The 8,899-nt window shown below is 45.9% G+C and overlaps 1 protein-coding gene across 1 annotated transcript in view; it reads left to right on the top strand.

Moving 5' to 3' along the window:
* FCF1 (FCF1 rRNA-processing protein) overlaps positions 1–5,752 on the top strand; it is a 6,194-nt gene extending 442 nt beyond the window's left edge. The window contains exons 2-7 of the mRNA XM_014941633.1: positions 71–164; positions 428–576; positions 1,022–1,094; positions 1,988–2,075; positions 2,536–2,630; positions 3,907–5,752. Of these exons, the coding sequence (XP_014797119.1) occupies positions 71–164; positions 428–576; positions 1,022–1,094; positions 1,988–2,075; positions 2,536–2,630; positions 3,907–3,955 (548 nt within the window). The 3' untranslated portion in view covers positions 3,956–5,752. The remainder of the gene's footprint in view (positions 1–70; positions 165–427; positions 577–1,021; positions 1,095–1,987; positions 2,076–2,535; positions 2,631–3,906) is intronic.
* Positions 5,753–8,899: the final 3,147 nt, after the last annotated feature.

Below are 8,899 nucleotides of genomic sequence, written 5' to 3'. Positions count from 1 at the left end.
TGTCGTGTACCCCCACCCCGTCTTCCCTCCTTCACCCCGTTCCCCCCCCTTTCCCTGTTGTCCCCCCCAGGAGTGCCTGTGTTTCCTTGCAGTAATGAAAAGGAGCGGGCGAAAGTCCCCGTGAAGAAGAAGGAGGACCCGAGTGCCATCAAGGAGCGGGAGGTGTAAGTGCTGCCAACGCTCTGGCGAGGGAGGGGAGGGAGGATGAGCTGGGTGGAGGGCAGGTCCAAGCAAAAGCTTTTGGAGTAGGAAATGGAGTAGGAAAAAGGCAAGGGAGTGGGCTTGGGAGGCAGCAGGAGGCCTGATGGGTCACCATCCCACCCTGACTTGTTTCTGCTCGTTACCCTTTCTTCACTGTGCGCAGTTGCAGGACTGGGTATGTTGTTAATTGCAATTAACTGACTTGAATCCTTTGTCTTCCCCGCAGCCCCCAGCATCCCTCTTGTTTGTTCTTCCAGTATAATACACAGTTGGGCCCCCCCTACCACATCCTGGTTGACACTAACTTCATCAACTTCTCCATCAAGGCCAAGCTGGACCTAGTGCAGTCAATGATGGACTGTCTCTACGCCAAGTGTGAGTGTCTGCGTCATCTGCAGCTTCTGCTGGACCCCGTTAGTGCCATGGTGTGCTTGTGATGTGCTTTATTGGCCTCAGCTCAACAGCTGAGGGAAACAGAAATCTTGACAAAAAAAATACGTGCTATAATTGTGGAGCTCATTGTTCATGGCTATGGTAACCCTGGAACTGTCTTTGGTTTTAGTCAAATGGTCTTAAATGCTAATGTCAACAGAGGTAAAGCATTAATAACCTAAAAATCTAGAATTACCATGGCATTGTCAAACTCAGTGGCTCTATATTTCATCACTTTGCAACCTTACCTGTTCTTACAAGTTTAAAAATGTAAGTAGTATGTTGTAGAGTTCCATGGTAATTAACTGTTCCCGGGCATGTGGGCAATACTGTAGGGGGCTGTAAAGAAATACGGCTTGGTTTTAATACAGGCTTTTTTTGCCTGTAGGTATTCCATGCATCACAGACTGCGTAATGGGTGAAATCGAGAAGTTAGGACAGAAGTACCGTGTGGCGTTAAGGTAGGTGCAGCTTCTTCTCCATGTCTTGAACTTAATGTTTTAATATAAGTAAATGAAAAGCACTTTCCATGCTCTTGCACTCGAGGGTGGTTAGGTTCTTGCAGAGTCCCAAACTTGCGTTTTTTTTTCTGGCTGTATGAGAGGAGTGTGATGGCTTCAGTTGGAAATTATTATTTCTTTAAATTAAATGCTAGGTCTGAGTGCACAATATTGATCTGTAAATCTTTTTTTCCTCCTAAGACCTTCAAAATAACACTTCCTCCTGTTTCTCAAAATGTATATAGATTCTTTTTAAATTATATTAATTTCTAAAAATAAAGAAATGGCCGAAGTCCTGTGGAACCTCATGTTACTCCTGTAGGAGTAGGTTGGACATACTGATAATCTAGAGCCAAGTTACTGTGTGATTGGTAAAAAACTAGTCCAACGTAGTTCGTGCTCTCCAGATGTAACGGTCGGACATATTGTTCTTTATTTTTTATTGTGGCCTGTTGTGTTATAAAGTATCGGAGCCCATCCCCTAAACAGCTTTGATGTTCCCTTGCAGAGAGGAGGTGAAGTGTTCCTATATGCATGGTACAAGAGATCAGATACTAGAAGTTCTAGTTCTTCCCACAGATAACTTGTTTCAAATGACTTTGTTGGGCAAGAGCCTAACATTGTGGGGATCTTGAACCCAATTAACAAGTGCTAAGAAATACTTAACCTGTAATAATTAGCCAGACGAATTGCAGTCTTTTTTTGCTCCTCATTTCAATTAACTGTTCTGTACCATTCGCTCCATCCCTTCAGCACTTGTTTTGAGAATAACGTGCTGTGCCCCTGTTCCTCCAGACTGTGTTACTGTACCCTCTGGTCTGACTGCTGTCGTGCTGCCTTCTCTGTCCTCACAGAATTGCCAAGGACCCTCGGTTTGAACGCTTGCCATGTATGCACAAAGGAACCTACGCAGATGACTGCTTGGTACAGCGGGTCACTCAGGTATTTCTGTTCCTGAAATTTTCTATCCTGTGCTAACATACTAAAAATTCCCAAACCCTCCTAGTTACTGATGATTTAAATTTCCCACAAAGTAACTGTAAAGTCTCACTAAGGGGTAGCTCCAGTCCCTAGCACAACTTTATTTGAAGCACGGTGTAGTCTTTCCACAGCATTCCTGTGTAGGACAGCATCAAAGAGCACTTAGGATGGGAAACCTGTCAGCTGGGAAGGCTGGACAGACTTTGGATGTTTCTATGAGTCTATTTTGACGAGCAGAAGGATGCTACTACTCTGCTGTGGAGTTCTGTACAAGCCCTAGCAATGCCTCATTAAGGATTCATAGCCCTCTTGTGTTAAGTGAGCTGACTGAATAGAAGCTTTTGCTCAGGTTCACTTTTGCAGATTCATTGAATTTTTCTGCAGGTGTTGAATCTGACTCGCCTCTTTTGTTTTTTTGCAGCACAAATGTTACATTGTGGCCACAGTGGATAAAGAGCTGAAGCGGAGAATACGAAAAATCCCAGGAGTGCCTATCATGTACATTTCCAGGCACAGGTAAGGGACCTGGGACGGGGAGGAACATGGCCCGGCAGAATCTTTGGCTGACAGGGACTCTGTCACCGTGTACTTCCCTCCTGCATTGTCCATGGTGCAGGTTGCAGTAAAGGAGCTGCTGTTTGCACAAAAGTAGAGTACAGCTGCTGCTGGGAAGAGACTGGTCACAGACCCACTTTTGTTGCAGTCTAACATGTTCATTTGCTTTTACCTGGAGAACAGTTCCTCTGAGGCCACAGTTTCCATACATCAGTTTTGCTTACCAGTTTTGCAGCAGCAGGAACAGCAGGCAAATGCATTCTACAGATTGTTGAGGAAAAGAACCATTATTGTTCCATGTTCTATTTGATAGCTTTGTGTAGTCTCAGCTAAGAGATTGGATTTGCTTCTTAGATAAAAACCAAACCAACTCAGAAGCATGGTAGTGTGACAGATTTTTTTCCAGTATCTGCAAGTACTGGCTCGTTTTATTAATTCTTTTATATGCAATAGGATCAGTGATCTATTGTAAAAACATGTCCTTAAATTCATTTCCTGTTCTTTCCAAAACACTCATAAAGCCTAAGAAGATCCTCCCCCGCTTTGTTTGTCGTATCCAGCATTTTAGTATTTCTTCTACATAGTGCCCAGAATGATTTATCTTGCATGGAATCTATGCCAAATTGTTTCACAGTGTGACAGATATGTTTGGTAGCATGGTAAGAAGTCAGGAGGTGGAAAGAAAAGAGCCAAAGTCTTCAGATGGGATGAGAGATACCAGATACCAGAAAGGAGACAGTTGTGCTAGCAGTTGGAGACAATGAAATAGTAGTAATAAGCAGAGCAGTATGTCAGAAATGAGAATGTTGATTGCTACAAATATGTAAAGTCTCAACTGATCTACAATTAGAATGTGGCTCAGAAGATTTTTCTGTCAAAACATCTTTGCCCCTTATTCACTGTGGCCATGAATTATAAGTTGAATGGCCAAAGTTTTATTCTCCGTGGTGGTCTGCTCTTAAATCCTAAATCAGGTCCTATAAAACCACCTTTCCCCCCTCCACCTCTTCTCTGGAGATGGTGAGTTTTTGAGATGCCCAATTTCTGAGTTTGAGGTGAAGGATAACAGCAACCTTATGAAGGCTTTTCACTTTTGGAAGTAATGTTTTTCTGCCTGGGGATCCGAGCTGCAGGCAGAAATGCAACAAAGCTTCTTGCCATTCAGTCTGTGGCTGTGTGGGAAGGGAAGCAACGTGGAGTAGATTGTCTTCATAGGTTTTTCCTCTTTCTTTCTCAGATACAACATTGAGAGGATGCCGGATGATTACGGAGCTCCTCGATTCTAACCTGTTCAGCCAAGCCATCGATGCCAGGACACTGAGCCGGGGATAAGGGTCCTTCTGGTTCCAACCCTCCTGCTTTGTTTTTTTTTTGCTGAGACTCTGCCCATGGGACTGTGGGTGACATTGGACAGACTTCACAGCCTTGATCTTCTAAGAAGAAGCTACTTGGAAGAGCCTGTTTTTATTCATCCTTGTTCTGACTCGGCCTACTTGCCTATAGCTGGGAGAAACACGTGGGAAAGAGAAGACGGCAGGGCCCAGAACACACCTAACTCCCTCTTCATTGGGACCATTAGAAAAAGCGATTTCCACATTCTAAATTAAATGCTGGTGATGCAATCTGGCTGAGAATAAAACCACAATTTAGAAGTTTATTGTTGCTGCACCTCCAGCAGGACAAGTATTCCTCTGAGAAACTCCCTCACACCTGTCCCACGAGCAAATTGGAATCTGTGTTCTGGACAAAAGCTGCCAAAACTGCACTGGTTGGCGTGCCTTCTCTGGGCCAGTGGTCTGGAAGAGTTTAATTCAGAATTGATGGGTTTTTATTCAACCGTACAATGAATGAAGTTTGGTTAAATGTCCTGCTCAGATTCCTGTGTCTGTACTGGGTTAGGTGGCAGCTCGGTCCTTTTGCTTGTATGGAGAGTGATGGCGGGAGGGCAGGGTTGAGTCGGGACAGACCTGTCCATCTCGTTTGCTTGACACGTGTACACCTCAAAGCCTTATCCCTTTAATTAGGTGTCAGGGAAGGACAGGAAGGTATCAGACTTTGACAGGAAAGTGTCAAACTGAAAGGTATTAATGTGGGCTGGGAGCAGAGCAAGTGTGTGGAATCTGAACAATGGCTATGGATCGAGAGTCTCACAGAGACCTGCAGCATTTGCTCCAGGGAAGGAAGTGGTCCTGGGAGGAGGGAAGAGATGGTTAAGCCACATGGAGAAGTGGAGTGGAAAAAATATTTCGAAGCTTAACTCTGCATTCTCATATCTTCTCCATTACTCTTTAATTATAGCAGTATAATTTGCCCTTCTGATCTCTGCTTAGCTGTGAGGAGAATTGTCTTAAGACTGAGAGGCAATACACAATATGAGGATCACCAGGGGCCAACGTGCCATAGGGTATTTCCTGGCCAAAATACCAGCATTGGGGTAAAGGAGACTGAAAATTTATATTCTTGGTATCATTAAGAAAATTTCCAAACTTCAGTATAGCTTTTATCCTGTGGTGCCTTACACTGGTCCAGGCTGCAGAGACTGGCTGAACTCGGATGTCTGTACGCTGGGCAGCATAAAGTGAATAATACCTCTGCTCTGCTAATCATTTCTGTCCTTGGGAAATGCCCTGATGTGCCAGAAACTTTCTTGCTAGCACCCTGCCTCTAGAGAGATGCAGGAAACTTTGAGAACACATCAATCTTACCCCTCGTACTATCTCTGCTTGCTGCAGGCTCACCCACTAAACTCATCCCTCAAATAACAGCGCACTGACACTTTCAAATCATAGCCCCTTCCAGACTATCACAACTAAAGTTTATCTTCTCCACCTCCAGCCAGGAAGAGGGTAGCCAACAACCCTGACATTTTACACTCGGTGTATAATTGTACATTTCAAAAATAATATCCTTAGTTTTCTTCTCTTAATCCAAGTAGCATTTCTTTAAGCCAAGTGTTTGAGTATTGTCATGAACACTTGAAGACTGTGTTTAGTCAAATGAAGACTGAAAAACAGTTGTATGATTAGTTCTGTGTAACTTGGTTTTTAGAATCATTCTAGTTTTGAAAGACTTCTTCAAATAGAGTGAACTGGAATTGTTCCTGTGCAAATAACTTCACTTGAATTAACCTAAACTGAAGGAAAATGGAGAAGATAGATACAGACACTTATGGTAATATTTGATAGAAGTCTTTCTGGCACTGGAGAAGAGATCAAATGTACAGCAACATGATGAATTTGGGGAATGTCCTCTTGCCAGCAGAATGCCCATTTACCAAAGTCTTTTACTCCTTAAACTAACATTCCTTGTAACCTGGAATCGGTGTAAAGCAATTCCTAAAAAAGGGTTGAAGACAGTTGGAGATGAGCAGCAGGGAGAAAGTATTGGCAGTGAGCGAACCCATCAAGAAATTGTCGTAAATTGAGTGTAATTGGCAAGACAGAAAAACTTAACTGCAAAAGCCTGCTCAGAAGAGAAACACAGGATGGGAAAGGACCATGGAGTTATCAAGTGCTTCCCCTGCAGTCCCAGGGAGCCTGTGTAGCAGGGAGTTCACAGGGAAGCAATTACTCCCTGCACATCATGGCATCCCAACCTCAAATCCAACTTACAGTATATCAAAGGAGGAAAGATCATTATCTGTGTAACGGGAAAGAGTTCGGTAAGTCAGAGTGCTTTGATGTTCCTACGAATGCAGAACTCTGCCAGTCCAAACCAGAAGGGAAATTTTATCCTGACCCAACTCTGGCAGTTGGTTTAAACCTGCACATGAGTTAGACATCAAACAGATGCCTGCAATGTTTCTCAGTAACTCTAGGGAATCCAGCCTCCCCCTTAACATCCTGTCTCTTGCTGTAGCCAGTTTCCATAGCTTCAGAAGACACAGAAAACAATCATAACCGCCGCAAAAAGAAGGTCTGAAGTTATGCAAAGAATGGGAGAACATAATTTCTACTCCTTTCTGGGGGCCACCAGAAGGCCCAAAATTGCTGCAGTGTTACCACCAGATGAAATGAAGAAACTTAAGCTGCTCATCCAGATGTGACACTGGTTAATTGAGGGATAACTGAAATGTGGTAGAATAGCATTTAGAAGCAGGAAGAGCATGAGCTATTAGAAAAATTAGCTAAAACTATGATGACATAGACTAATGTTACAGACTGTAATGAATAAGAGGGCATGATGTGGACTTAACAGGGTCGCTTTAGGACAAGGGAATGTTGGTTGGGAGGAGTCAACTCTACTGCTGCCCAAACCAGATTTGAACATTGACAAAAGCATCTGTCAAGTTACTTGGAAGTTACACTTTGGCCTCCTTGATGTAGGCTGGAATATAATTGCTACTGAAAATGGTTGAGCACATGTATTTCTTCATAAGGGAAGTAACAGATTTCTTCACAATATTGAGTAACAACAACAGCAAGAACATTGGGAGAGACCTGCCTGCAGGAAATAACCTTGAGTAGACTGATAGCAAAATATCACTTTGAGTGAATCAATCAGGAGGATAAATCAAAGGATGTTTACAACAGGAATTCCCTGTTGTGAAAGGACAGGCTTTTGAAAGTGAGTAAACTGGCCCAAAATGCTCAAAGATATAAATGTTAAGTATGTTTATGATATGGAGGAGGTGGGGGCTAAAAGTACAAATCCTATCTGGAAATCATATTCACTGCAAGAGGAGTGCTGCCCTAGACAGAAAAGGATCAATAATCGTCTCTAGATGAAAAGACAGGATACTAAGGAACAGAAAAGACAGTTCTATGTGTATTAAGATAGTTTTCTTAAAGATTTGCATCTCATAACTTGAGTTCACACTCTACTTGAAGCTTTTCATGTAGATTCATGGTGTATCACCTCTGTGGATTCCCTAGGATTTAAGAACAAATGAACACAAACTCCAGCTTTTCCAGCAAAGAGGAAGAAGCTTTACCTTACCTAGCAGTCTGGTTTTCCTGATTTTTTCCCAATTGAAAAGTCTTTGGACGTTTCCTCCAACACCTGCCTTCTCCACTGGCTGGGGATCCTTGATACACCAGCTATGATCTGAGGACTGAACATGCAAAAAATTGCTCACGTTTCCTGCATTTGGGAAGGAGGGCAAGTAGAGAGACACCAGAACACTGGTGCACTGCTGACCTGAACGGTATCCACTAGGCTTCACTGCCCAGCTACTAGAGTTCACACACACAAGCCCTCATCTTTGCTTTACAAAGGGAGTTCAGCCCTTTGCTAGAATCTTTGCTAACTGGCTACAGAAAATATTTGTCTGTTTAACTCACATTTCAACGTGGGAAGAGAGAAACCAAAGAAAAAAATTCTTTCCCACTCCTCAGTGCAGTGGCTTCTGTAATGGACGAGGCAATTTCACACGTCCACGGCCCTGATCTCATTTTTGCCTCTCCGGTTTATCACCAGCACATTCACCAAAAACCAAACAGAATTTTCACGCCATTCCTCGGGGCTGGGTCCCCCAGAACGGCCCAGTCCCTGTGCGGGGGCTCCGTGCCGCCGCCGTTCCCGAGGCCGCAGAGCCCCTCGCCACGGTCACAGCCTTCCCCAGGCCTGGCTCAGGGGCGTGTATGGCCGGACGCACTGCACCCTCCCATCGCCAACCACACTTAATTAGCTCTGCCATCGCACCTCGGGTCACCGACACCGAGCTCGCCGTAGCGCCGTGTGGCTGAAGCAGGGCGGCGACACCCACCCTGGGCCGCTGCCGGCGGGCGGGCGAGGCGAGACACGGAAACATGGCCGCCGTCACCTCAGGGTAACCGGGGTCACCGGCGCTCCACAGCCTGAGGGAGGCGGCCGGGCTAGCCCCACAGGGGCACTTCGGGTCCCACAGCAGGACCCGGCTTGCTCGTCACCCCCCTCCCCAAAACGTAACCCCCGCCGGGGTGCGCTCTATCTCCCTTCTGCCCTCCGCCTCCCCCTGCGCAGGGGCGGGCGGGAGGTGCCGCTCTGCACTGGCCTCCACCCCTCTCTATGCTCCCCACCGCTGCGTTACCGTCCTCCCCCCGACAGTGAGGGCGGCCGGTCGCTAGGGGGCGCGCTGCCGGTGCCGAACCCGCCAAGCGTTGGGAGGGGGGGCGCCCCTCGACGCTCTAGCGCCCCGCTGGCGCTCTACTGCCCGAGAGGGCGGTGCGCCTCCCCCCCGCGCAGGCGCCGTGGGCCGCACGCGCCGCCGCCGCCGCGGCCTGTGGAAGCGCCGCGCTCCGCTCCGCTCC

This window comes from Calidris pugnax, unplaced genomic scaffold (assembly GCF_001431845.1).
Source record: "Calidris pugnax isolate Ruff unplaced genomic scaffold, ASM143184v1 scaffold56, whole genome shotgun sequence".
Lineage (NCBI taxonomy): Eukaryota > Metazoa > Chordata > Aves > Charadriiformes > Scolopacidae > Calidris > Calidris pugnax.
The sequence above is the reverse complement of the archived record's forward strand: the minus strand, read 5'-3'. Positions and strand labels throughout refer to the sequence as shown.